The sequence below is a fragment of the Papio anubis genome, chromosome 17 (assembly GCF_008728515.1).
Source record: "Papio anubis isolate 15944 chromosome 17, Panubis1.0, whole genome shotgun sequence".
NCBI lineage: Eukaryota > Metazoa > Chordata > Mammalia > Primates > Cercopithecidae > Papio > Papio anubis.
Window position 1 is genome coordinate 66,976,398 of NC_044992.1, and position 27,618 is coordinate 67,004,015.

At 45.9% G+C, this 27,618-nt stretch overlaps 2 protein-coding genes and 1 non-coding gene across 5 annotated transcripts in view; 1 reads left to right on the forward strand and 2 right to left on the reverse strand.

Annotated features, from left to right (window-relative positions):
• The window catches only part of GRB2 (growth factor receptor bound protein 2), an 86,778-nt gene extending 70,859 nt beyond the window's left edge, over window positions 1–15,919 (reverse strand). The window contains exons 1-2 of one of the 3 annotated variants that reach the window (XM_003913427.4): window positions 15,690–15,919; window positions 2,731–2,945 (exon numbers count right to left, since the gene is read on the reverse strand). In XM_003913427.4, the coding sequence (XP_003913476.1) occupies window positions 2,731–2,808 (78 nt within the window). In that variant the 5' untranslated portion in view covers window positions 2,809–2,945; window positions 15,690–15,919. Of the gene's footprint in view, window positions 1–2,730; window positions 2,946–11,259; window positions 11,313–11,642; window positions 11,664–15,689 lie in introns of those variants that run through there. The other 2 variants (XM_021927958.2, XM_017950969.3) reach the window with 2 other exon arrangements.
• Window positions 15,920–16,088: 169 nt separating this feature from the next.
• Window positions 16,089–27,618, forward strand: part of TMEM94 (transmembrane protein 94) — an 89,165-nt gene continuing 77,635 nt past the window's right edge. The window contains exon 1 of the mRNA XM_017950971.3: window positions 16,089–16,320. The gene's annotated coding sequence lies outside the window, so the exon portion shown is untranslated. The remainder of the gene's footprint in view (window positions 16,321–27,618) is intronic.
• On the reverse strand, window positions 19,249–19,350 carry LOC116271095. The gene has a single exon (XR_004179541.1). It is a non-coding gene; the product is annotated as a U6 spliceosomal RNA (small nuclear RNA).

Sequence of the window (27,618 nt, forward strand, 5' to 3'; positions counted from 1 at the left end):
TCAGAGGGTGAAGGCTAAGTGCCTATTTCATTATCTTGAAATGAAACTTATTCAATATCCATATGCACATCTCCTTTATCAAGAGGCATGCATATATATGCCTATTTCAATGAAAGTTAAATTGGTCAATGCTATTCCAGCAACTTTTAAAACATGTTTTGGCTTACAATTAATACCCTCAAGACTTACCAAATCAAAGCTATCCAAAGGAAGAATCAAATGAGAAAAACTCTGTTTTTTTAACTAATAGCTTTTAAGAAAGCATGTTCCTCCTCTTCACCCAGCCATTTCACACAGTTATGAGACAAAGGGCAACTACTGTATCGTCACTCTTTTTTTTTTCTTTTGGAGTAAAGCCACAACATTACCAACAAACAGCTAATGGTCACAGTTCAAAAGCAATAATGGCATTATGACTTCATATCTCAGTTATCTACCAAATTGAAAAGAACCACATATATGTATTTTTCTGTCTCCTCAAAGAAAATCTGAAAGTGAACGTGACTATTCTGATTTACTTTCTCCCCTATAATAAAAATTTCTGAGGGATCGTTAAACAGTATCTTCTTCCCTAATAAAAGGATGGGAGAGAAGGTTTTTACACTTGTTCCTGAGTTTACTAATTTAAGTTAAAGAATTTATAAAATGTTCATGGTCTAGGTCTAGGACAAACTTCAAAGACAGAAATCAGGGAAAGTTCTTGTTTAAAAATTCTTAAAAAGAGGCTGGGTGCAGTGGCTCACGCCTGTAATCCCAGCACTCTGGGAGGCCGAGGAGGGCAGATCACGAGGTCAGGAGCTCGAGACCATCCTGGCTAACACAGAGAAACCCCGTCTCCACTAAAAATACAAAAAATTAGCTGGGCGTGGTGGCAGGCGCCTGTAGTCCCAGCTACTCGGGAGGCTGAGGCAAGAGAATGGTGTGAACCTGGGAGGTGAAGCCTGCAGTGAGCCCAGATCTTACCACCACACTCCAGCCTGGGTGACAGAGCGAGAGTCCGTCTCAAAAAAAAAAAAAAAATTCTTAAAAAGAGACCGCATGTCCCCAGTTTTGTTTTAATTTGTTGCTTCAGTGCTTAATGTGCAATGGGACAGATTTGGAGAAAAATATGAACTACCAGCCTTCTAGGTTCAAGTTTCTAAGATAAACTTATGAAATCTAAGTTTATATCACAAACAAAAAATACTGGCCCAAAAGGGTTTTTGTACAGGTTATAAATGGCAGCATTTGAGTAGCCTGTCTTATACCATCGCAAGTAGGTTATCTGCGGAAAACAGTAATCACCCACAGAAACATCAAATTTCCTCTCCCATACACCAATGAAAACTGAGCAATTTTGTAGTCTAAGTTAACTTTGCCCTGATCTCTAGCTGGGCATATTTTCTCTAGTCCAAGAAAATAGAAACCTAGAGCTGGTTCCTTCTGCTTCCTGATAATTGAGTGCTGACTTTGAGAATACCCCCGAAAAGCCACAAACACAGCTTTGAAATGAACACACAGACACAGAGCCTTCTTCTCTTTAACCGGCTCTGCAGCATCACCTTCTATGAGGCTCAACCTATGTTTCTAACATTAAGAAATTCCTGGGCAGTTAACTTCAGAGTAGAACTCTACACTTTGGGCAATTAGGGCAAAATAGAGACTATCAATAAGTCCACATAACTTAAAAGTAAAAAAACTGCACGTCCTTTTATAAAGAACTGTATTTCTACATCTCCACTTGCTTTCTCTTTACAAAACTCTAAGAATTTCATTCAGGAGTAGTAAACAAATGAGGTAGCAAATTCCAACAATCAGTCTAAGGCTCTGAAGGAAAAATGTCAAAACTTGAGACACAGGAAACACTCAAACACTAAGCTTCAGACTTTACTCCTTTAAAATTAACATACTCTTTGATAACACTCATCCTCGTTAAAATAAATTACACATCCAAAAGGGCAAACTGCTCCCATCAATTGGGTAAACAACATAATTAACATGTGCTGGGGGAGAGCGAATCCTCACATAAATAGTGGGGCTCAAAATAAGCTGCACACGGTATAGAAGCTGATTTTTCAACTGTCAGCAGGTTTGTTTTCGTGCAATTAGAGTTTAATATGGGGTAATTGCTCCTCAAGTTTCTTTTAAGAAAGTGGAAGTCTGACTTGTACAATAGCAGGTTGCACCTTATTATTTTGAACTCCATTTGTTTTTTCACAAAGAATAAAAATACACTGAGGTTCTTTAATGAGTTTTGGTATGCACTTCTAACAACCTCTCTAAATTGGGAAAATTAATTTCTAACCTACCAAAATCATATTCTAGAAAGCAAAATCTTTTGGCTATATAAGACTAACTGAATGCTTTTACATAAATACTTCAAGTCTAGGTCTTTTTAAAAAATGCTATTTTTAAAATAAAACTCTACAGGGCAAATCAATCTATTCATATACTTCCTTTCTACAATCACACTATTTTGACTTTACTTGAAATATTACCAGTATCAACAGACAAACAAATACTTGAAGCATTCACACAAAGGCAGTTAAAGACCACACATCACACCAACTCACTTAAGTCATATTTAATATTCTACTCAGCATCTATTTCAAGCTCTCCAGATCAAATATGATGGTAAATGTTGAAAGTCTACAATGAAAAACACAGCTTCTTTGTGTGTAATCAGGGCGAAAGAAGGTGAGTGAGCACAAGGAGAGCGATCTCAGCATTGTGCTCGGCATCAGCACTTACCTTGAGGATGTCCCCCCTTTTGAAGCTCAGCTCGTCGTCTGCAGTAGCTTTGAAGTCATATTTGGCGATGGCTTCCATTCTGAGCGCTGCTCAGTGCTCAGCAGCCTGAAGCAGGGGGAAGGGAGTCTTCCCTGCTGAAGCAACCCAGCGCTCTGGGCTTAGCCTCGCCTCTCTTCTGGGACTCGCTCCGGCACTCTGGGACACACAATGCCACCCTGAAGCAGGAGAGGGACGATTAAGAGAAGTGGCCAGGATTGAAGGCAACCCCGCCCTGCCAATCGGCCTGCTGTCCCAGCCCCCACGCCCCCTGGCTCGGCCTGGCTCAGCCCTCCCCCCCCCCTTCCCGGCAACGGCCCCCCCCCCCCAACTTCTTCCTCTTTTCAGCCTCAGCCCCCAGGCGACTGACAGGCCTGTCGGCCAATGGCACAGCTGCCTGAGCTATTCCTGAACACACTTCCTCTTCCTTCCCGCTGGGTGTGCACTGCGTGCAGGAACCGGCTGGAGTCCCGCTCAGTCTCCGCCTTTCCTCCTTCACTCCTCACAGGCTCTTCTCCAGCACCAAATACGGTCCACTGAAAGGATGGCCTCACCCTGGGGATGGCACCTGTCTCTTCTCGGTTACAACAGGCCTGTCTCCCTCCCTTCCCCCCACCTTCCCTTCTGGTCTTCCCTACTCCACAGTCAAGAGCAAGCAAAGCAAGACTCTTTGGTCTCGAGCTGGTGCACTCTTCTCGAAACTAAATCATGGTCTGCTCCCAGGAGAGCAGGAGTAAGTAAATGTAGGAACTGCTTTTTCAATCCATTTACTGCTACAAGCACTGGCGGCTTTCCCCCAGCACTCCCATGTTGTGATCGGCAAGTTCAGGTAACCAGAGAAAGATCACAGCTCCGAGCCGCGTACGGTGGAAATAGTGGGGATGATGCTCTTGCATAAGGCTCTTTCCCCTGCAGATCCCCAAGACTCTGGGGTCCCCACCAGGAATGAAATAAATGACCAAGGCTCAGCACTCCAGAAATAGCTCCACATTATTTCTAACTAACCTAAGGAGCAGAGCTGAAGTCCTAATCTACACTTGAAAGGAATCCCTTTTTCAGAATCTGAGCTGCCAACTATCTTGTTTGGGGAAGAAAGTGCAGGGAGATGGTGCCCAAAGAAAGGTAAAGTGAGATCTCTCTCTGTCACCTTGCACACAGCTTCTTAGAGCAAGCAGAGTATAAAACTGATGCAAACCGCATGTTGCAGGTAAAAGATTCTGTGAGAACCCTGAGATACTGTATCAGGTGATGATGAACTGGCAGTAGTACAATCACTGGTGTAGTGAAGCGTCTCCAGCCATGAATATAGGACACAACCTAGATCTGTGGATAACTAAAGAAAAATAAAGCCTTGTTCTGGTTAGCTCGGTCACTGTTTTCATACTTGCTAAAAAGCAGAAAACAACAGAACTGGGACAGATTATTTATAGGGACACCTTTCTTGGATAATTATGACCTAGTAGCTCATTTGAGGGGCACAAGTGATTATTATTCCTTTGTTCTAAAGTTGACAATTGGGGCACTAATCAAGCATAGCTGCAAATGGACCAAGGAGTGAGCCAGTGGGGAATATTAAGATTAGAGCAAGATAAGTATTATCAAAAAGAAAATAAATCGTCTGATAATGAGTCCTTCAGTCAAATTCTGAAAGCCAAACATTCTGCTGCAGGTAACTAATAAACCAAATCAATGTTTATTCCTTCAGGCCATACCTAAGATATTCCATGTGGCGCCGCTGGCTGTAACAGGGGAAGTAAAGAAAGAATCCCAGCAAATATTAAAAAATGCAGAGGTTGATCTGAGAGTATTTATTTTTATGTATCCTTAAATGCCCTTCACTTACACTCTCTGTAGTTATTTTGATCAAACTAACCCATGTACATAATTTTAAAAGTCAGAGTTTTAAAAGGCTTATGAAAAAGAGCAGCTCCCTACCAACACCCACAGGCGATCACTTTCAATTTTGTTTTTTGCTTTCTCTTTGTATTTAGAGTATTTTTCTGTTTTTTAATTTTGTGGTCAATGCACAAAATGGATACAGTATTTCTAAAGAATGTGCTTTTACTGCTTTCTTAATTTATTCCAGCCATTATCTATTGTCTGCAAGGTGAAGATTTAGTTTCCCCCTGCCCTATACCAATAATATCACATATTCTGGTTTAATCAGTAGTATATCATGATATACTACTCACTGATAATTTAAATAATGCACTAAAACCAATCATACTTTTTTTTTTTTTTTTTTTTTTTTTGAGATAGAGTCTAAGATTGCCCAGGCTGGAGTGCAGTGGCATAATCTCGGCTCATTGCAACCTCCACCTCCCAGGTTCAAGTGATCCTCCTACCTTGGCCTGTAGCTGGGACTACAGGCACATGCCAACAAGCCTGGCTACTTTTGATATTTTTAGTAGAGACGGGGTTTCGCCATGTTGGCTAGGCTGGTCTTGAACTCCTGGCGCCTCAAGTGATCCGCCCACCTTGGCCTCCCCAGGTGCTGGGATTACAGGCATCAGTGGCTGTGCCTGACCCAATGATACTTTTTTGTACAATCCTTCAATTTTCCCCAGCATTAGTAACTGCTTAGTGTTCTATTTTTTACTTGGCTAGTTCCCTCTGTATCTACTTTTACTTTTTCTTTTCTTTTTTTTTTGAGACAGGGTCTTGCTCTGTTGTCCAGGCACAAGTGCAGTGGCATGTCATGGCTTACTCCTTGGCTCAAGCAATCCTCACGCCTCCGCTTCCCAAGTAGCTGGACCTACAGGTGTGGGCCACTATGCCCGGCTACTTTTTCTACTTTTTGTAGAGACAGGGTCTCACTATGTGAGACCAGTCCAGTATAGCTTAGTGTTGAATTTGCATGGTCTCTAGAGGCAGGCCCCTCACACTAACAGCTACAATTCTGGGCAAACTTTTGAAACAAGCTCCGGTTTTCTCATATGTAAAACGAGAATAATATCTACCGTTTAAGACCCAGGCTGGTCTCAAACTCCTGGCCTCAAGCAATCTGCCTGCCTCGGCCTCCCAAAGTGCTGGGGTTACAAGGGAGAGTGAGCCACCATGCCCAGCCCTATGTTTACTTTTAACAAATGCTCCCAAATCTCTCCTACATGCTATCAACATTTTCCTCAGCCTGTTTATTTTAACTGGTCTCTATTGCTGAGACTACGTATTAGTGATAGGAAGCTGAAGAATACTTAAAATGATAGGAAAAAAATAAGGAGTTTTATTTTTGAAAAACAGAAATCAGATAGAAACGAAAAGCCCTGTCACTATCAAGGTGCTATGTAGTAAGACCAGCCATAAGCTTCTGTGTCATTCAGGATTTAAGACAGCTGCAATGTTATTCAATAGCAGTACCAAAAAATCAAGACAGTTCTCCATACCTGCTTTCCTACTGCTACTCAACTCATCTGCTGAAAGCTTAAAAAGAATAACCTTCTTGAAAATCGTGTTTTGAGTAACTATTGCTTTGTGAGATGCAGAGCTTGACAGAAAATTAAATCCCTACTTCCAAGGCTGTGCTGAATTAAAAAACTGAAAACTCGAAGAGGAAAGCTTATTAGGTTATCCACCCAAAAGAGTGTATTCACTAAAGGAATTCCAAAGGGTGTGTTTCAGTAAAGACAGAAAAAAATTCTAACACATACACAACACTAATTACTAAAAGGAAGAAATGTGAAAGCAGACACAATGTATAATGATTTTAACAGAGTAGATGTTGCTGTTCATTTCCCAAGAAAATGGGGTGTAGTGAACTATACACTGAAGCCTAATGAGAGTAACCTCAAAACTATTACCAGCCCATCCCAAGCAGTGAATTTTAAGAAGGGTAAGTACAGCTTTAATCATTCATTTCAAACAATATCAACTGTATCCAAAAAACTACTATCCTAAAAGTATTTGTAAGTTTTTTTTCTTTCTTCCATATAACTCTCTTCTTCCCCAAATTCACAGAAAATAAAATACATGACCCCAGTCCAGTATAGCTTAGTGTTGCATCTTCATGGTGTCTAGAGGCAGGCCCCTCACACTTACAGCTACAGTTTTGGGCAAAGTTGTGAAACAAGTTCCAGTTTTCTCATCTGTAGAATGAGAATAATATCTACCATATGAGAGCCACTGAGGATTAAATTAGACAACATAGATAATATACATTAAATGCTTTGGATAGAGCCTGACATGTAATAATGACTCAAAATAAATTTATTTATTTTTATTTATTTTTTTGAAACAGCATCTAGCTGTCGCTCAGGCTGGACTGCAGTGTCACGATCTCAGCTCACTGCAACCTCTGCCTCCCAGGCTCAAGCAATTCTCCTGCCTCAGCCTTCCAAGTAGCTGGGACTACAGGTGTGCACCACCATGCCTGGCTAATTTTGGTATTTTTAGTAGAGATTGGGTTTCGCCATGTTGGCCAGGCTGGTCTCAAACTCCCACCTCAGCCTCCCAAAGTGCTGGGATTATAGGCATGAGCCACTGCGCCCAGCCTTCAAAAGAAATTTAAAATGTTACTCTATTTAAAACACACAAAAAGAAATGCAAATTAAAACAGAGTTCTTTCATATACTCATATACTAATTGGCAAATTTTAAAAAGATTTATAATATCCAATCTGCAATACTTTGAGTAAACAGACTTTATTTTTTCAGACAGGGTCTCACTCTGCAGCAAAGGCTGGAGTGCAGTGGTGTGATCTTGGCTCACTGCAACCTCCACCTCCTGGGCTCAAGGGATCCTCCCACCTCAGCCTCCTTAGTGGGGACTACAGACACCAGCCACCACACCCTGCTCATTCTTTTTGTAGAGATAGGGTCTCCCTATGCTGCCCAGGCTGGTCTCAAACGCCTAAGTTCAACAGATCTGCCTGCCTTAGCCTCCCAAAGTGCTGGGATTACAGGTATGAGCCACCGCACCAGGCAGACTTTTTACCCTACCAGGTGTCCATTCATCCAACATTTTGGAAGTTACTGACAATGTGGCCTGGTGTTACATTATAACAATAAAATCACCACAGAACCCACACTACAGCAAGGAATTAATGAGCTCAGCTCAATCTTTTTGGTGAGTTATTTGGTAATCTATTGACAATTTTTATTTATTTTTATTTATTTCTTTTTCAGAGACACAGTCTTACTCTATCCCCCAGGCTGGAGTTCAGTGGTATGATCTCTGCTCACTGCAACCTCCACATCCTGGGTTCAAGCAATTCTCCTGCCTCAGCCTCCCAAGTAGCTGGCATTACAAGTGCCTGCAACCATGACCAGCTAATTTTTGTATTTTTAGTAGAGACAGGGTTTCGCCATGTTGCCCAGGCTGGTCTTGAACTCCTGACCTCAGGTGATTCACCCATCTCACCCTCCCAAAGTGCTGAGATTACAGGCATGAGCCACTGTGCCCGGCCTATTTACTTGTATTATTTGAGAGAGAGTCTCGCTCTATTGCCCAGGCTGAAGTGCAGTGGTGCAATCATGGTTCATTTCAGCCTCAAACTTCTTGGCTCAAGCCATCCTCCTGCCTTAGCCTCCCAAGTACATGTGCACACCACCATGCCTGGCTCATTTTTTTTTTTTTTTGTAGTGACTGGGTCTCACCATGTTGCCCAAGCTGATCTCAAACTCCTGGCCTCAAGTGATCCTCCCCATCTCAGCCTCCCCAAGTGCTGGGATCTGGGATTCCAGGTGTGAGCCACCACACCTGGCTTTGACAATTTTTTTTTTTTTTTTTTTTGAGACAGTGTCTCGCTTTGTCACCCAGGTTGGAATGCAGTGGCGCGATCTTGGCTCACCGCAACCTCCATCTCCCAGGTTCAAGCCATTCTCCTGCCTCAGCCTCCTGAGTAGCTGGGATTACAGGTCCCCACAACCACAATCGGCTAACTTTTGTATTTTTAGTAGAGACGGGGTTTCACCATGCTTGTCAGGCTGGTCTTAAACTCCTGACCTTGTGATCCACTCGCCTTGGCCTCCCAAAGTGCTGAGATTACAGGCATGAGCCACCATGCCTGACCAACAATTTATTTATTTATTTATTTTTTTGAGACAGAGTCTCGCTCTGTCGCCCAGGCTGGAGTGTAGTGACGCGATCTTGGCTCACTGCAAACTCCACCTCCCAGGTTCCTGCCATTCTTCTGCCTCAGCCTCCCGAGTAGCTGGGACTACAGGTGCCTGCCACTAAAGGTTCAGATAATTTTTTTGGTATTTTTAGTAGAGATGTGGTTTCACCGTGTTAGCCGGTATGGTCTTGATCTCCTGACCTTGTGATCCGCCCGCCTTGGCCTCCCAAAGTGCTGGGATTACAGGCATGAGCCACCGTGCCCGGCCCTGACCAACAATTTTGAAATATTCATACACACCCTTTTTTTTGAGACAGGGTCTTGCTCTGTCACCCAGTCTGGAGTGTGGTGGGTGCCATCTTGGCTCACTGCAGCCTTGACCTCCCAGGCTCATGCCATCCTCCCACCTCAGCTTCCCAAGGAGCTGCGACTACAGGTGTGTGCCACCACACCTGGCTAAATTTGTAAATAAATACTCCTTTTTTTGAGATGGAATCTCGCTCTGTCACCCAGGCTGGAGTGCCATGGCACAATCTCAGCTCACTGCAATCTCTGCCTCCTGAGTTCCAGCAATTCCCCTGCCTCAGCCTCCCAAGTAGTTGGGACTGTAGGCGTACACCACCATGCCTGACTAATTTTTGTATTGTTAGTAGAGACGGGCTTTCGCTATGTTGGCTAGGCTGATCTCGAACTCCTGACTGCAGGTGATCCACTGGCCTTGGCCTCTCAAAGTGCTGGGATTACATGTATACCACCATACTCGGCCTCATGCTCCCTTTTTTCTTTTGAGACAGTGTCTCGCTCTGTTGCCCAGGCTGGAATGCAGTGGCGTGATCTCATCTCACTGCAACCTCCACCTCCTGGGTTCAAGCGATTCTCCTGCCTCAGCCTCCCAAGTAGATGGGATTCCAGGTGTGTCACCACCACATAATTTTTGTATTTTCTTTTTTTGTGTGTGTATGTGTTTTTAATGTTTGTATTTTCAAATAGAGATGGGGTTTCACCATGTTGGCCAGCCTGGTCTCCAACCCGAAGAGATCCGCCCACCTCAGCCTCCCAAAGTTCTGGGGTGACAGGCATGAGACACTGTGCCCGACCAATACATATTCTTGACCAAGCAGTTCCACTTCCCAGATTTATCTCACTGAAATAATGAGACAAAACACAATGTGCAACATACACATATACACACACACCCTTGATCAATATCCATGAGCTTGTGTATGGAGTATCTACATAAACACCACGATATGTTATCGATTTTGGTTTGGTTTTTTTTTTGAGACTGGAGTCTTGCTCTGTCGCCCAGGCTAGACTGCAGTGGTGTGATCTCTGCTCAAAGCAACCTCCACCTCCTAGGTTCAAGCCATTCTCCTCAAATTTTTAAAGCTGCAGAAAAATTATAGTTTATCCTATTTCTGTAAGGCAAAATAATATATCAGTATGTGCTTAAAAAAAAAAAGGCTAACAATGCTTATCTCTGCTAGCCAGATCACAGAACACTTTTACTTTCTGCATGATATACCTCAATTGTATTTTCATTATTCTCACAATAGGCATATGTTACTTTTGTAGTTAGAACACAAACCAAAAAGTTTACTGACGCTCTGGAGTTAGACTTGGATTCAAATGTAACTTTTCCACTTACTAATGAGGGGACACTGGAGAAATAACTCACATTCTGTAATCCCTAGTATCCCTCAACTGGAAAACGGGAATAATAGCAGCAACTATCTTATAAAGTCATCTTGATAATTAAAAGAGATAATGGTTGTAAACTGCTTGGCAGAAGTCTCTGGCTCTCTCCAAAAGACTGAGTTAACTAATTATCCACTATAGTGTGGGCTGTGATGATTTTATTATTATAATCTCGTATAAGCTAGAGACCTTAACTAGTATTTTCAGTCTAGTTTATATTATTTTCAGTACTAGTTAATACTAGTATTAACTAGTATTTTCAAATACTAGCCTACATGTTCTAAAGTAAATCTGGAGCGTCCATCTGCATAGGCAGACATCCTGATGAAGCCATCATAAGTTGAAAATATCGCCGGGCGCGGTGGCTCAAGCCTGTAATCCCAGCACTTTGGGAGGCCGAGACGGGCGGATCACGAGATCAGGAGATCGAGACTATCCTGGCTAACACGGTGAAACCCCGTCTCTACTAAAAAATACAAAAAACTAGCCAGGCAAGATGGCGGGCGCCTGTAGTCCCAGCTACTCGAGAGGCTGAGGCAGGAGAACGGCGTAAACCCGGGAGGCGGAGCTTGCAGTGAGCTGAGATCCGGCCACTGCACTCCAGCCTGGGCGTAGAGCAAGATTCTGTCTCAAAAAAAAAAAGAAAAGAAAGAAAAGAAAAAGAAATACTCACGTTAACACTGAAAATGCATTTTAATACACCTAACCTACCAAACACCATAGCTTAGCCTAGCCTACCTTACCTTAAATGTGCTCCAACGCCGGGCGCGGTGGCTCAAGCCTGTAATCCCAGCACTTTGGGAGGCCGAGAGGCAGGCGAGGATCCGCGAGGTCAGGGGAGATCAAGACTATCTGGCTAACAGTGAAACCCGATCTCTACTAAAAAATATTAAAAAACTAGCCAGGGCAAGATGTGGTAGCCTGTAATCAGCTACTCGAGGCTGAGGCAGGAGAACGGCGGCGTAAACCGGGTGAACTGCAGTGAGCTGAGATCCGGCCCTGCCTCGGCCTGGGCGACAAGCGAGACTCTGTCTGCCGAAAAAGAAAGAAAATATCGTTAACACTGAAAATGCATTTTAATACACCTAACCTACCAAACACCATAGCTTAGCCTAGCCTACCTTACCTTAAATGTGCTCCAAAGCCGGGTGCGGTGGCTCAAGTCTGTAATCCCAGCACTTTGGGAGGCTGAGACGGGCGGATCACGAGGTCAGGAGATCGAGACCATCTGGCTAACACGGTGAAACCCCGTCTCTAGGAAAAAATACAAAAAAACTAGCCGGGCGAGGTGGCTGGCGCCTGTGGTCCCAGCTACTCGAGAGGCTGAGGCAGGAGAATGGCGTAAATCCGGGAGGCGGAGCTTGCAGTGGGCCTAGATCCGGCCACTGCACTCCAGCCTGAGCGACAGAGCAAGACTCTGTCTCAAAAAAAAAAAAAAAAAAAAAGTGCTCCAAACACATCAGCCTACAGTTGAGCAAAATCATCTAACACAAAGCCCATTCTATAACAAAGTGATGAATATCTCCTGTACTTTACTGTACTGAGAGTGAAAAACAAAACAGTTATATGGATACTAGAAGTACAGTTTTTACTGAGTGCTACTGCTTTCACACCACTGTAAAGTTGGAAAATCTGTAGTCTGAGTCTACAGACTCAGAAGAATTCTCTGGTAGGCAAATTAATGACCCTATTAAGTATAAATTTCAAGTTAAATCATTCTACATCACAGTACTAAGAATGCTAAAAAATTTACACATGTAAAAATGAATCATGCTTATAGTCACTCATTCCATTAGGCTATTCTAAATACTCACTTTGTGTACACACAGAAAAATGTAATTTTAGCTTGAATAACTTAAAACCACACAGCGGTCTTATTATTTATGGCTACATTCGGTAACAACAGTTTTGATCCTTAGACCATCTGCATCAAAATCTGCCCATTCAGAGACTGATTCACTGTGGGGTACATCCTGGAGTTCTACCAGAACCTAATTTTAAAAAGATCCCCCAGTGATTTTTATGGATACTAAATTTTACATCATTGCTATACCGTAAGGATGCCTTAACCAGATTTTAAAATTTGCATTCCAGATAACGCACTACAATGTCCTTGCATGAAATGAAAATAATGCATACTGGCAGGGTGCGGTGGCTCACACCTGTAATTCCAGCACTTTGGGAGGCTGAGGTGAATGGATCACCTGAGGTCGGGAGTTCGAGACCGGCCTGACCAACATGGAGAAATCCTGTCTCTACTAAAAATACACAATTAGCCAGGCGTGGTGGCGCATGTCTGTAATCCCAGCTACTTGGGAGGCTGAGGCAGGAGAATTGCTTGAACCCAGGAGGCGGAAGTTGCGGTGACCCGAGATCGTGCCATTGCACTCCAGCCTGGGCAACAAGAGCAAGAATCTGTCTCAAAAAAAAAAAAAAAAAGAAGGAAAGAAAATAATGCACCGGCGCAGTGGCTCACGCCTGTAATCCTAGCACTTTGGGAGGCCGAGGCGGGCGGATCACGAGGTCAGGAGATCGAGACCATCCTGGCTAACACGGTGAAACCCCGTCCCTACTAAAAATGCAAAAATTAGCCGGGGGTGGGGGCGGTCGCCTGTAGTCCCAGCTACTTGGGAGGCTGAGGCAGGAGAATGGCGTGAACCCGGGAGGCGGAGCTTGCAGTAAGCCAAGATGACGCCACTGCAGTCCAGCCTGGGCGACTGAGCAAGACTCCGTCTCAAAAAAAAAAAAAAGAAAATAATGCATATTCATTTGGTACCACTAGGAAAAAGGCAACTTTGACCAAAAAAAAAAAAAAAAAAAAAAGACTTTCAAAAGCCGTTCAGTAATGGTGGACAGTTCCTCTGAATTAAGCAAATAAGTATTAATTTCTCTCTGGAGGGCATGGTGACTCTCTATTCTGTACCACTTCATTTCTCCAAAATCCATTCCTCTTCTGTTGTATGTGTAACAATTAGAACTCTGATGCACAACATGCGACGTGATAACAGCAATTACTGAGAAGAATCTCTAAGTACCATCAACCAGTAGTATTTAAAACCCAGCAAGCCTCTCAAATCTGAGTAACTTGCTGACGGAGTAAAGTGCCTCAAACATTTAAATGTTTGAGTTTATGCCGGGCACAGTGGCTCACGTCTGTAATCCCAAGGCTGAGGTGGGCAGATCACTTGAGGTCAGGAGTTCGAGACCAGCCCGGCCAACATGGTGAAACTCTGTCTGTACAAAAATACAAAAACTAGCCGGGCTTGGTGGCAAGCACCTGTAATCCCAGCTACTCGGGAAGGTGACGCAGGATAATCGCTTGAACCCAGGAGGTAGAGGCTGCAGTGAGCCGAAATAGCACCACTGCACTCCAGCCTGGGCGACAGAGCAAGACTCCGTCTCAAAAAAATAAAATAAAATAAAATAAATAAATAAATAAATGCTTGTGTTTAGTAGGAGAAAGCTGATTATAAGAATTAACTCTGGCCAGGCGCAGTGACCCACGCCTGTAATCCCAACACTTTGGGAGGCCAAGGCAGGTGGATCACCTGAGGTCGGGAGTTCAGGACCAGCCTGGACAACATAGTGAAACCCCCATCTCTACTAAAAATACAAAATTAGCTGGGTGTGGTGGTGAGCGCCTATGATCCCAGCTACTCAGGGGGCTGAGGCAGGACAATCACTTTAACCCAGGAGGTGGAGGTTGCAGTGAGCCGAGATCACACCATTGCACTCCAGCCTAGACAGAGCGAAACTCTGCCTTTAAAAAAAAAAAAAAAAAAGTCACGTAAGCCCTGAGCCTACCCAATCTTCCTTACTATTATAAAGACATATTAGAAGAAGGCATAAGCAGGCACAAAAGCATAATCTTAAAAGAAAAAGACTAAAAGACAAAAATAACACAAGCAAACCACACTTGTGACCTAGTGGCAGGATTGATTTCTTAGGGATTAATTCAATCTTTTGAGCCTCCCTGTTCTCAGAGAGGGGACTTCAGCCTCCCACAGCTCTCTAGCAACCCTTCTGGCTGACTGCAGGGAACGCGCAAAAGTAAAGGAACGAAAGCAGGAAAGAGTCTCTTCCCGAGAAAAAAGATGTAATATTGAAATGAGAGAAAACGAACAGCACGAAAGGGAAGAAACCTCGAAAAATTACGCCAGAGTGGGGACTACAAGGAGGAAGGGGAAGTAGATAAGAGGGAAAAAAAAGGGGGTGATGGGGGGAGGAAGGGACAAATGACTTGCATTACACAAGCATTTCGTGTCCCTAGTGAAATGGACAGAAGTAGAGAAGGAAGGACATAACTGGAGAAGTACTAAGTGAAAGAGAGGTAAAAAAGCCAAAAGAGACTAATGCTAATTTCTCTCATGTGTCTGACATTTCTGAAAGTAAACAACATCAAGAGGAGACAGACCTCAAGTGCACTTCAGTCCCCTGCAAACCGCACTTTCATAGCGTTTGAAGCTAGCCTTGAAAAACTTTCTAAGCAAGCCATAACTCACATGTGGCTTACAATCACAGAGACGGCGCGCTACAAATGAAAATTACCAGCGCCCGCTCTCGCCGCAATCCTTCCTCGGTGCAGTCCAACCTGCTGCTACTGAATTTTTCTTGACAAACATTTTTCAAATAGTTTTTTTTTTTTTTAAGTGTCAGAATAAAGGTATCTCCCCCGGCTCCAGCAGCAAACGTTCTACCCCAAGGTAGATTCCCGCACAAAATTAAGCCCAAAGACGCCAAGAAATGGTGACGTGGTTGCCGTGCAGGTCGAAAGCACATCAATCACCACAGCTGCAACCCACACCAAGTCCCCCGCCACCGGGCTCGGGTGGACTGACTCAGCCGGCGTTCTGCCCGCCTGGGCTTCCCGGGCATCTTCCGTGCAAACCCTCCCGATGAAGGCAGGGGACTTCGCCAGGGAGCCCCGACCTCTTCCCCTGGACTCCCGGACTGCCCAGAGCCGAGAGCCGGAGGAGGACGGTCCCCAGGAAGGAAGCGCCCCAAAAGGGGAAACGTAGAGTCCGGAGCCCCGGGGATTCCGCTCCACGTCCCGAGCCTCGCCGCCCCGACCCGAACCCCGGGGCCGGTCCCGGTTCCCCCGGGGCCCACTCCCGCTGCAGATCGGAGAGGAAGAGGCACCAGAGCCGCGCCGAGCGCAGCCTCCCGCACTCACCGTGGCGCAGCTGCTCCGCTCAGCGTCCGGCCCGCCCCTCCACAACGCTGCGAGCGGCCTGGCCTGCGACCCAGAGGCTGCTCCGCGAGGGCAGCGCTTGCTCCCGCCGCCGTCACCGCCACAGACACAGGAACAGCCACAGCCTCTGACACAAACGCCGCCGCCGCCCGGTCGCCGAAGCACTAGTGCCTCTTCGCTTCCGCTCCCCGTCGGTATCCCGCGAGAACTTCTCCACGAGGCCCCGCCCCGCTCCGCCCCCGCGAGACTTCCCCCAGCGGAAAAGGCCCAGAGCGCAGGCGCTCCTTCTCGGCCGGGCCCCCGCAGGTGGGGACCAGCTAGCTGCCAGGGCGCATGCGCCAGACCGCCCCGCAGCAGGTGGCCTTGGCACGGCTCCGCCCCCGGGTCGCCGTAACCCTCTCAGTGCCAGAACAGGTAAATGACAACTTGGCCCTGAAGGACTCTTCCCCCGTCTAATCACTTTCTTTTCCTCTTCTACCAAACCGAGGCAGTTGGATGGATAAGGGCTGAGGGGAGGAAGAGATCTTCCAGCATGAAGCGCTCCACATAGAGGACCAGGTCTTGAAGTGTTTGAGAATCCGGTCCGTACAAACTCTGCAGTGTGGAATGATTGGTGAGTTTGTTTGCTCTTTGATTGAATCGTGTGCCTAATAGAGACTGAACACTGTGCTGGGTATAGAACAGAAATCTTGGCCCTTAAGGAATTCACTGTCTAGGGAAGTCGAAGAAAAATTAACAAATAATGCCATAAGTACTGTTATAATTATTTGGAGTTGCTGAGGAAGCTAAAAGGATGGAGGAGGGACTGCTACACTGCCCATTGCAGAAGAGCCTTCACAGACGGGATGCGGCGATGTCTGAGCTGAGTCTTGGAGGATGAGTAGGAATTTGCCAGGCAGAGAAGCCAGAGTAAGGGCATTTCAGGGAAAGGGAATGGCACGTAAGTACAGAGGCTAAGTACAGAGGAACGGAGGCGTGAAAGAGAAAGTCGTGTTCTGTGCAATGCTAAGTAGTTCAATTCCTGTATGAGGCCGGTGAGTACGGGGGAGTGGCAGAAGATGAGGCTTGGAGAAATAATTCTTGTTTTTCAGTTCCCAAAGCTCTTCCAATTAAAGGATAGAACAGAACACACCTAGTGTTAATGTGCCTTCTGGAAGCCAACAAAATAGCGCTGAGATGAGAATAACCAAGCATCTGATTCTATAGAGAAAACAAGCCCATTGAAACACAGAAAATGAATTGTTCTTTCACCAAGTATTTATTGAGCATCACTTGTGTGCAAGGGGCTCTGGAGGGTAAAAGGCCAACCAGATAAAGCCCCGGCTTTCAGTGCTTTGTAATCTGGAGTTGCCTAATCTGTAAGACAGGTAGTTTGGCCCCAAGTGCCACTGAACTACACATAGAGATGGCTGAGGAGGGAGCCAGTACTTGGTGATGAACTAATCAAGAAGGATTTGGTTTGAACGGCAAAGTGAAAACGGGGAGGAAAGAGGAAAGAGTAATGGAATCAGTCACTTTTTTTTTTTTTTTGAGATGGAGTTTCGCTCTTGTTGCCCAGGCTGGAGTGCAATGGCACGCAATCTTGGCTCACTGCAAGCTCCACCTTCTCCCACCTCAGCCTCTCAAGAAACTGAGATTACAGCAGCCCACCACCACACCCGGCTAATTTTTGTATTTTTAGTAGAGATGGGGTTTCGCCATGTTGGCCAGGCTGGTCTACGACTCCTGACCTCAAGTGATCCACCTGCCTTGGCCTCCCAAACTGCTAGGATTACAGGTGTGAGCCACCACTCCTGGCCATCAACCAATGTTTTTGATTAGTCTGAGCCCAGGAACTGGGGGGAAGAGTAATGAGAGAGAGAGCCAAAATGCAAAATCTATAGCTCAGGTGTCATAGTCAAGTGATGGGCAACCTCTGAAGGTTTGTGAGCAGGAGATGTCTGATATGAGGTGAAAATAACAAAAGGACCCTCTATTTACCACTTGATGCATACTTAAATCATAGCACCTCCACAGGGTGGGCAATATGCCCATTTTATAGACTTGGAAACTAAGCCTTAGAGAGGTTAGTAATTTACCCAAGGAAACCAAAATATAGTAGACCTAAGATTTGGACTAAGGCCTGTCTTGTTCTAAAATCCATGTTTTTTCCCCCACTATGCCACTTTGTTCTAAAATAGCAGCCAGAAAAAAATAGAAATGGAAGGGAGGGACTTGGCTGCTAAGCAGAGAGGAAGACGTGAGGGAAGAGTTGCAGTTTTTTGTTTTGAGTGGGCCTGGGTAACGGGCAGAACACAGAAATTTGCCAGTCAAGAGGCATAGCTGACTGGAGGGGGCGGGCACAGAGAACAGGGAAGGGCAGGTGAGGAGATGATTGTAGGGGTGAAGGGAATTTTTCCCTTCCCCTCTTACAGTTTGAGTCTGCTGAAATAAACTGGAAATAGATTAACAGGAAAAGGCACATACAAATTTACTGACATGCAGTGTGCATGGTTGCCATACAGAATATGAGACTCAGAGAAGAGCCAGGTGACTGAAGCTTAAAGAGCACCATCTTTATAGAGGAGAGGGAGATGAGGGGAGGTCGGCAATACTGCGAGGTAGTCAGTGATTTTTAGGTAAAAGGAATGAGCCCAGACAATGGCCTAGGACAAAGTTCCTCTGAGCTCTGGGAGCTGGAGTTTGTGACAAATTTCAGGAAGGTGAGGTGCACCTTCCTGAAGGTTGTCTTACTATGCAGATAAAGTCTCCTAGATAATCTCAGCTGTCCTCAGGAGAATAGACGAAAAGTCTGTTTGCATGTGGTGACAACTTTTTTTTTTTTTTTTTTTTTTTTTTTGAGACAGAGTCTTGCTCTGTCGCCCAGGCTGGAGTGCTGTGGCCGGATCTCAGCTCACTGCAAGCTCCGCCTCCCGGGTTCCCGCCATTCTCCTGCCTCAGGCTCCCGAGTAGCTGGGACTACAGGCGCCCGCCACCTCGCCCGGCTAGTTTTTTTTTGTATTTTTTAGTAGAGACGGGGTTTCACCTGTTAGCCAGGATGGTCTCGATCTCCTGACCTCGTGATCCGCCCGTCTCGGCCTCCCAAAGTGCTGGGATTACAGGCTTGAGCCACCGCGCCCAGCTGGTGACAACTTTTTATGTGGTGACAACTTTTAGTATTGTCTCTTCTCTGGTAGTTAATATTTCCTGGTTATTTGATGAGAGTCCTAGGGAGGAAATTTTAAGACAGTTGCATCTATTTTTTTTTGAGATGGAGTTTCGCTCTTGTTGCCCAGGCTGGAGTGCAATGGCGCGATCTTGGCTCACCGCAACCTCCGCCTCCCAGGCTCAAGTGATGCTCCTGCTTCAGCCTCCTGAATAGCTGGGATTACAGGCATGTGCCACCACGCCTGGCTAATTTTGTATTTTTAGTAAAGATGGGGCTTCTCCTGTTGGTCAGGCTGGTCTCGAACTCCCGACCTCAGGTGATCCGCCCGCCTTGGCCTCCCAAACTGCTGGGATTATAGGTGTGAGCCACCGTACCCGCTCTTTTTTTTTTTTTTTTTTAATGGATTCCTTCACAAATTTGCATGTCTTCTTGCTCAGGGGCTATGCTAATCTCTGTATCATTCCAATTTTAGTATATGTGCTCCCAAAGAAGTACACAATTGAATTTCTTTTGGTTTCTTGGTCAGTTAAAGGAACTTTCAGCCCCTGCATGCACGTGGGATGGTGAAACGAGAGTTTAAAAAGTCCTTGGTTCTGAGGCAGCTTGTAAGTCCTTCCAATTTTCTTTCATTCAAAAATGCTCAGAATGCCAGAGGAGCATACTTTGGGGTATCATTCTCTGAGCCCCAACATGATGATGACTCATTTTTGGAAATGCAGAATTCAGCATTCCGGGAGACATGCAGGTGGAAATATCCAGTATGCTGTTGAAAAGCTTGATAAACCAGGCGCAGTGGTTCTCGCCTGTAATCCCAGCATTTTGGGAGGCCAAGGCAGGTGGATCACTTGAAGTCAGGAGTTCGAGACCAGCCTGGCCAACATGGTGAAACCTCATCTCTACTAAAAATACAAAAATTAGCTGGGCGTGGTGGCACGTGCCTATAATCCCAGCTACTCAGGAGGCTGAGGCAGGAGAATCGCTTGAACCCAGAAGGCAGAGGTTGCAGTGAGCCAAGATCATGCCACTGTACTCCAACCTGGGTGACAGAGCTAGACTCTGTCTCAAAAAAAGAAAAGAAAAGAAAAGAAAAGCTTGATGGATTCATTCCTTTTCTTCACTAATATTAACTAAGCTTCTACTGTCTTTGTTTGTTTTATTGTTTTTGAGACAGGGTCTCACTCTTGTCACCCAGGCTGGAGTGAGTGACCTCAGCTCACTGCAGCCTTGACTTCCCAGGCTCAGGTAATACTCCCACCTGAGCCTCCCGAGTAGCCAGGACTATAGGCATGTGCCGCCATGCCCAGCTAATTTTTTGTGTTATGTATGTATATATGTGTATATGTATTTGTTTATTTATTGAGACAGGGTCTCACTCTGTTGCCCAGGCTGGAGTGCAGTGGCACGATCAGGGCTCACTGCAACCTCAACCTCCTAGCCTCAAGAGATCCTCCTGCCTCAGCCCCCCAGTACCCGGGACAACAGGCACACACCACCACGCCTGGCTCAATTTTTGTGTTTTTAGTAGAGACAGGTATCACCATGTTGCTTAGGTTGGTGATACTCCTGGGCTCAGGCAGTCTGCCCGCCTTGGCCTCCCAAAGTGCTAGGATTACAAGTGTGAGCCACCACGCCCAGCCTAAAGCATCTACTCTCTAGAGAGGAGGACAACCTTTCACAGAGTCTGCAGCCTGAAGGAGAAGACATGTCTCTGAGAATTTGACCAGGATAGTGCTGGTGACTTTGGGAGCGTACAGCAGGGGACCTGACCTCATCCACTATGAGGGAAGGCAGAGGAAGTGGACTTTAAGCTGAGACCCTGGTTAACCTAAGAGGAAGAAAGGAGCAGCAAGTGTGAAGGCCAGACAGTAAGCAAGGACAAAAGGAAGCCAATAGCTGGGACAAGGAAGGATGTGGCATATGGGTGAAGCAGCTGAAGAGGCTCATGAAGGGCCTTTGCTTTTCTTTCTTTCTTTTCTTTTTTTTTTGAGATAGGATCTTGCTGTGTTGCCCAGGCTGAAGTACAGTAGTGTGATCACAACTCACTGCAGCCAGCCTCAACCTCCTGAACTCAAACAATCCACTGCTGGGCGCAGTGGCTCACGCCTGTAATCCCAGCACTTTGGGAGGCCAAGGAGGGTGGATCACAAGGTCAGGAGATTGAGACCATCGTGGCTAACACAGTGAAACCCTGTCTCTACTAAAAATACAAAAAATTAGCCAGGCATGGTGGCGGGCGCCTGTAGTCCCAGCTACTGGGGAGGCTGAGGCAGGAGAATGGTGTGAACCCAGGAGGCAGAGCTTGCAGTGAGCCAAGATCGTGCCACCGCACTCTAGCCTGGGCGACAGAGCAAGACTCCGTCTCAAAAAAAAAACCAAAAAAACCTCCTCCCATGTAGCTGGGACCATAGGCATGCACCATCACCATGCCCGACTAATTTTTGTTGTTGTTGTTGTTTGAGACAGAGTCTTGCTGTCACCCAGGCTGGAATGGAGTGGCACCATCTTGGCTCACTGCAACCTCCACCTCCCAGGTTGAAGCAATTCTCCTGCCTCAATCTCCCCAGTAGCTGGAACTACAGGCGCCTGCTACCACGCCCGGATAATTTTCATATTTTCAGTAGAGATGGTGTATCACCATGTTGCCCAGGCTGGTCTCGAACTCCTGACTTCAGGTGATCCACACACATTGGCCTCCCACAGTGCTGGGATTACAGGCATGAGCCACCGTGCCCAGACTAATTTTTTTATTTTTTGTAGAAAAGAGGAGTCTCACTTTGTTGCTAGCCTGGTCTTGAACTCTTGATCCTCCCACCTCAGCATCCTAAAGTGCTGGGGTTACAGGCATGAGCCACTGCGCCTACCTTTCCATTATTGCTAAAGACTTGAGACTTGACTCTATGGAATACTGAAGCAGAAGCTGGCCATGGTCAAATATTTATTTTCCACATATTTCGTCACTCTGGCTGCAGAGTAGAAAACCAATTGGAACTAAGACATTTACCACCTACTGTCTCAAGTCCCTTACAAGGCCCTTAAAGATCTGGCCCTTCCAGCCAGTGCCACCTCAGTCTCCAGCAACACACACTCCACCAATACTAACCCACTTGTGGTTTCCGGAAGGTACCATGATCCTTTGAGTGTCCATATCTTTACACATGCAATTTCCTCTGTTCAGTCGGCCTTCTCCCCTTCCTCTAGGTCCCTAAGTTAGTTTTCTTCTTCAAAATTTCCACAGTAGGTTGGGCACGGTGGCTCACATCTCACTTTAGGAGGTGGAGGTGGGTGGATCAGTTGAGCACAGGAGTTCAAGACCAACCTGGGCAACGTGGTAAAACCCCACCTCTACTAAAAATACAAAAATTAACTGGGCAGGGTGGTGAACACCTGTAGCTGGGAGCTACTCAGGAGGCTGAGGTAGGAGGATCATCTGAGCCTGGGAGGTGGCGGCTACAGTGAGGCATGATTGTGTCACTGCATTCAGCCTGGGTGACAGAACAAGACCCTGTCTCAAAAAAAAAAAAAAAAAAAAATTCCCACCATACCTCCAATTTCATTGCATCATGAATCATTCACCCATTCTCCCCCAGCACTTCTCCCCACAGTGGTCTACAAGCTCCCAAACAGACAGGGCCACTTTTTCACATTTGTATTCCCGGTACCCAGCACAGTGCATGCAGTGAATAAATGGATGGACAGATGAATGAATAATACAGGCTGACCAGAGACTGAAATGTAGCTGCTTTTCTGTGCCATGGTGATATTTAAAGCTAAGGAAGTGGGTGAGATCTCAGAAAAGAGTAGATGCCTAAGAGAACAGGAAAAAAAAAAAGTTATGTATTTCCTTTTAAAATACAGCATTGATAAAAACAGACATTGAGTATGTCCGTGTAAAAGCATATGCATGGGAACCAGATTTGGAAGGGAACATTTAAATGTAAAAATAATATGTGTTAAAATGGTAGGCTCGTGGGTGACTTTTTTTTTTTGAAGTCAACATTTGTTATATTGTCTTTTTGATAAATTTTTTTTCTCACAGACACAGACTCAGAAACTTGAGACAACATTGCCCAAGATCATTCTACACCGAGAAAAAAACATATTAGAGGCAGCAGTGTTTTGAATATGTGTATGGCTAGTGTTAAATAATGGAAAGAAATTGGAACAAGAGGCAAGTTGTAAAGTGAAAGTCACACCCTGGTATGAAAACCTGTTGTCACTGTAGGGAAACTTGCTAATTACAAACCGACTGCATCAGTAGCTTCATAATGCACAAAATTACCAAAAAAGTCTCTGTTTTCCTTGGGGGTTTTTAGTCGTCGGAAAGGGCTTCAGGCTTTGTTTTCAGTGAGTTACGGGGCTGCCACCTGCAGGTAAAATCTGGACATTGCCCTGAAATTTACCTAACCTTGGATACAAACCCGGCCTGACAGTAAGCCTCCCTCCCTTAAAACCTGGCTCAAGACCCTCTCAGGGTCATCCTGAGCCCATATTTCCAAGCTTCTCTTTAGTGGGAAAGCACTAGGTACCCAGTAACAGCCAGTGACAGCCTAAAATTGGGCATTTGAAATTCTATGCTCCCTTGCCCAATTGATCTTGGAGGTTCTCATCTGGAATTTCCTTCACTTAAGTTGTGAGCCAAGGCTGTGTACTCTTCTCAGGCTTCCAGTGTTCCCTCTGATGCTGAGCTTACCAATGAGACCAAGTGCTGTGACCCCTCTTCAACATCCTGGCCACCTTTTCCTTCCTTCCTTCCTCCCTCCCTCCCTCCCTCCCTCCCTTCCTTCCTTCCTTCCTTCCCTCCCTCCCTCTTTCTTTCTTTTTCTTTCTTTCTCTCTCTCTTCCTCTCTTCTCCTTTCTTCCTTTCTTTCCCTTCTTTCCTTCCTCTGTCTCTCTTTATCTTTCTCTCTCTCTCTCTCTGTCAGAGTCCTGCTCTGTTGCCCAGGCTGGAGTGCAATGGCACAATCTCAGCTCACTGCAACTTCTGCCTCCTGGGTTCAAGTGATTCTCCTGCCTCAGCCTCCCAAGTAGCTGGGATTGCAGGTGCCCGCCATCACACCCAGCTAATTTGTGTATTATTATTATTATTTTTTGGGACGCAGTTTCACTCTTGTTGCCCAGGCTGGAGTGCAATGGCTTGACCCCGCTTCACCACAATCTCTGCCTCCTGGATTCAAGCGATTCTCCTGCTTCAGCCTCCTGAGTAGCTGGGATTACAGGCATGCACCACCATGCCTGGCTAATTTTTTATATTTAGTAGAAACGGGGTTTCTCCATTTTGGTCAGGCTGATTCCGAACTCCCAATCTCAGGTGATCCACTTGCCTCGGCCTCCCAAAGTGCTGGGATTACAGGCAGGAGCCACCGCACCCAGCCCCTAATTTGTGTATTTTTTGGTAGAGACGAGGTTTCACCGTGTTGGCCAGGCTGGTCTCGAACTCCTGACCTCAGGTGATCCACCTGCCTCGGCTGCCCAAAGTGCTAGGATTACAGGCGTGAGCCACTGCACCTGGCCTTCTTTCTTCCTCTTTTTTTCTTTTCTTTTCTCTTCTTTCTTTTTCTTTCTTTGTTTCTTTTCCTTCCTTCCTTCCTTCCCCCACTCCCTTCTTCCTTCCCTCCCTCCTTCCCTCCCTTTTCTTTCTCTTTCTTTTCCTTCCTTCCTTCCCTTCCTCCCTTCCCCTTCTTCCTTCTCTCTTTTTTCTTTCTCCTTCCTTCCTTCCTTCCTTCCTTTCTCCCTCCCTCCCTCCCTCCCTCTCTCTCTCTCTCTCTCTCTCTCTCTCTTTCTCTTCTCTTCTCTTCTCTTCTCTTCTCTTCTCTTCTCTTCTCTTCTCTTCTCTTCTTTCTTTTCTCATAGCCTCACGCTGTTTCCCAGGCAGGATTACAGTGGGACAATCTTGCCTCACTGCATCCTCAACCTTCCCTGGGCTCAGGTGATCCTTCCACCTAAGCCCCCGAGAATAGCTGGGACTACAAGTGTGCAGCACCACATGTGGCTAATTTTTGTATTTTTTGTAGAGATGGGGTTTCGCCATGTTGCCCAGGCTGGTCTTGAATTCCTGGCCGCAAACAGTCCTCCCACTTCAGTCTCCCAAAGTGCTGGGATTACAGGAGCCACTGCGCCCGGCCTCCTGGCCCCATTTCCGTCACCTGACCTAACCCATGCCACCATCCTTCTTGGGTGGCTGCTCTAACCTGCTAACTAATCATCCTGGTCCCCTCCAATCATCCTGGTCCCCTCTACATTGGAACCAGAGCGGACTTCCTAAAACACAAAAAGAATGGGGATGGAGGTCACAGATAAGGTCCAAAGTCCTCAGCATGCCCCATATGTCCCTCCATGGCTGGCCCCTGATGAAAACTCCAGCCTCAACCCCTTTTTCTAAAAGTTGTAAATATCTTCTACAAGTAGCCTCAACTCTTAGCCTAACCACCTTTTGAATTCTTTGTCCCCGCTCTTTTGAACTATTTACAGTTTCTCGAATAGCTCTATAACTCGTTTACTGTGTGTAGACTACTCCTTTGGGCTCAAATGCCTCCTCTCCTTGCCTTCCCCATCTTTAGCTGGCTTCTCTCTGTCCTTCACCACTCAACTCAGGAGCTGCCTCCTACAGGTCTCAAACTCCTGGGCTCAAGTGATCTGCCCACCTCAGCCTCCCAAAGTGCTGAGATTACAGGCATGTCTCCGCTAAAAATACAAAAAATTAGCCAGGTGTGGTGGCACGTGCCTGTAATCCCACCTACTCAGGAGGCTGAGGCAGGAGAATCTCCTGAACCCAGGTGGCAGAGTTTGCAGTGAGTGGAGATCGTGTCACTGCACTCAGCCTGGGCGACACAGCAAGGCTCTGTCTCAAAAAAATCCCAAAAATATTAAAATTTAAAAAAATTTGGTTTTGATGGCCAGGTGCGGTTGCTCACGCCTATAATCCCAGCACTTTTAGAGGCCGAGGCAGGTGGATCACCTGAGGTTAGGAGTTTAAGACCAGCTTAGCCAACATGATGAAACCCTGTCTCTACTAAAAATACAAAAAATTAGCTGAGCATGGTGGTGGGTGATGTAATCCCAGCTACTTGGGAGGCTGAGGGAGGAGAATCGCTTGAATGAAGGAGGTGGAGGTTGCAGTGAGCCGAGATCACGTCACTGTACTCCAGCCTGGGCAACAAGGGCAAAACTCTGTCTCAAAAAAAAGCCCGAAAAAACCCAAAAAACCTAAAAATTGTTTTTGAGACAGGGCCTCATTCTACTGCGTGTGCTGGAGTTTAGTGCTGCAATCATGGCTCAATGTAGCCTTGAACTCCTAGGCTCAGGTGATCCTCCCATTTTAACCTCCTAAGTAGCTGGGTAGCTAAGTAGCCTCCTACAGGCTCATGCCATCATGCCCCGCTCATCATTTTGTAATTTTTGTAGAAATGAGGTTTTGCCATATTTCCCAGGCTAGTCTTGAACTCCTGAGCTCAAATGATCTACCTGCCTTGGCCTCCCAAAGTGCTGGGATTCCAGGTGTGAGGCACCACGACCAGCCAATATTAAATTTAAAAAAATATTGATATCTGGCCCCATCTCAGATAAATCAGAATCTCTGGGGTTGGAGCCTAAACATCAGTATTTTATTTTTTATTTTTGGAGACAATGTCTTGCTCTGTAGCCAAGCTGGAGTGCAGTGGCGTAATCATAGCTCACTGAAGCCTCTAACTCCTGGGCTCAAATGATCCTCCCATCTTAACCTCCCGAGTAGCTAGGACTACAAGAGTGCACCGTCACACCCAACTAATTCATTTTATTTTTATTTTTAGAAACATGGTCTCACTATGTTGCTCAAGCTGGTCTTGCAATCCTCCCATCTCAGCTTCCTGTGTAGCTGAAATTATAGGCATGAGCTATCACACCCTCAGCATCAGTATTTTAATAGACTATGGAATTGCTGAATTAGTACATTTTCTCTCACTCATTCATTCAACAAACATATACTGAATGTGCATTATGAGCCAGGCACACCACCAGGCACTAGGGATGCATGAGTGAATTAAAAAGGACAGAGTTGGGCCAGGGCGCAGTGACTCCGCCTGTAATCTCAGCACTTTGGGAGGCCGAGGCGGGTGGATCCCTTGAGCTCAAGAGTTTGAGACCAGCCTGGGCAACATGGTGAAACCCCATCTCTACTAAAAACACAAAAATTAGCCAAGTATGGTGGTGTGTACCTGTAGTTGCAGCTACTCAGGAGGCCAAGGTAGGAGGACTGCTTGAGCCCTGGAGGTCAAGGTTGCAGTGAGCAAAAATTGCACCACTGCACTCCAGCCTGGGCAACAGAGTGAGACCCTATCTAATAAATAAAAAAATAAATAAAAGGACAGGGTTCCTGCCCTCTAGGAGCTTACAATCATATGAGGAAAGGTGAACAACAAGCAACAAGCTAGTAAACAAATATGATTTAATGACTTTTTTTTTTTTTTTTGAGATGGAGTCTCGCTCTGTGGCCCAGGCTAGAGTGCAATGGCACAATCTCAGCTCACTGCAACCTCTGCCTCCTGGGTTCAAGTGATTCTCCTGCCTCAGCCTCCTGAGTAGCTGGGACTACAGGCACCCACCACCATGCCCAGCTAATTTTTGTATTTTTAGTAGATACGGGGTTTCACCAGGTTGGCCAGTCTGGTCTTGAGCTCCTGACTTCAGGTGATCCACTCACCTCGGCCTCACAAAGTGCTAGGATTACAGGAGTGAGTCATGACACTCGGCCTAATTACAAATTTAGAAGCCTGTTTTAACCATCTA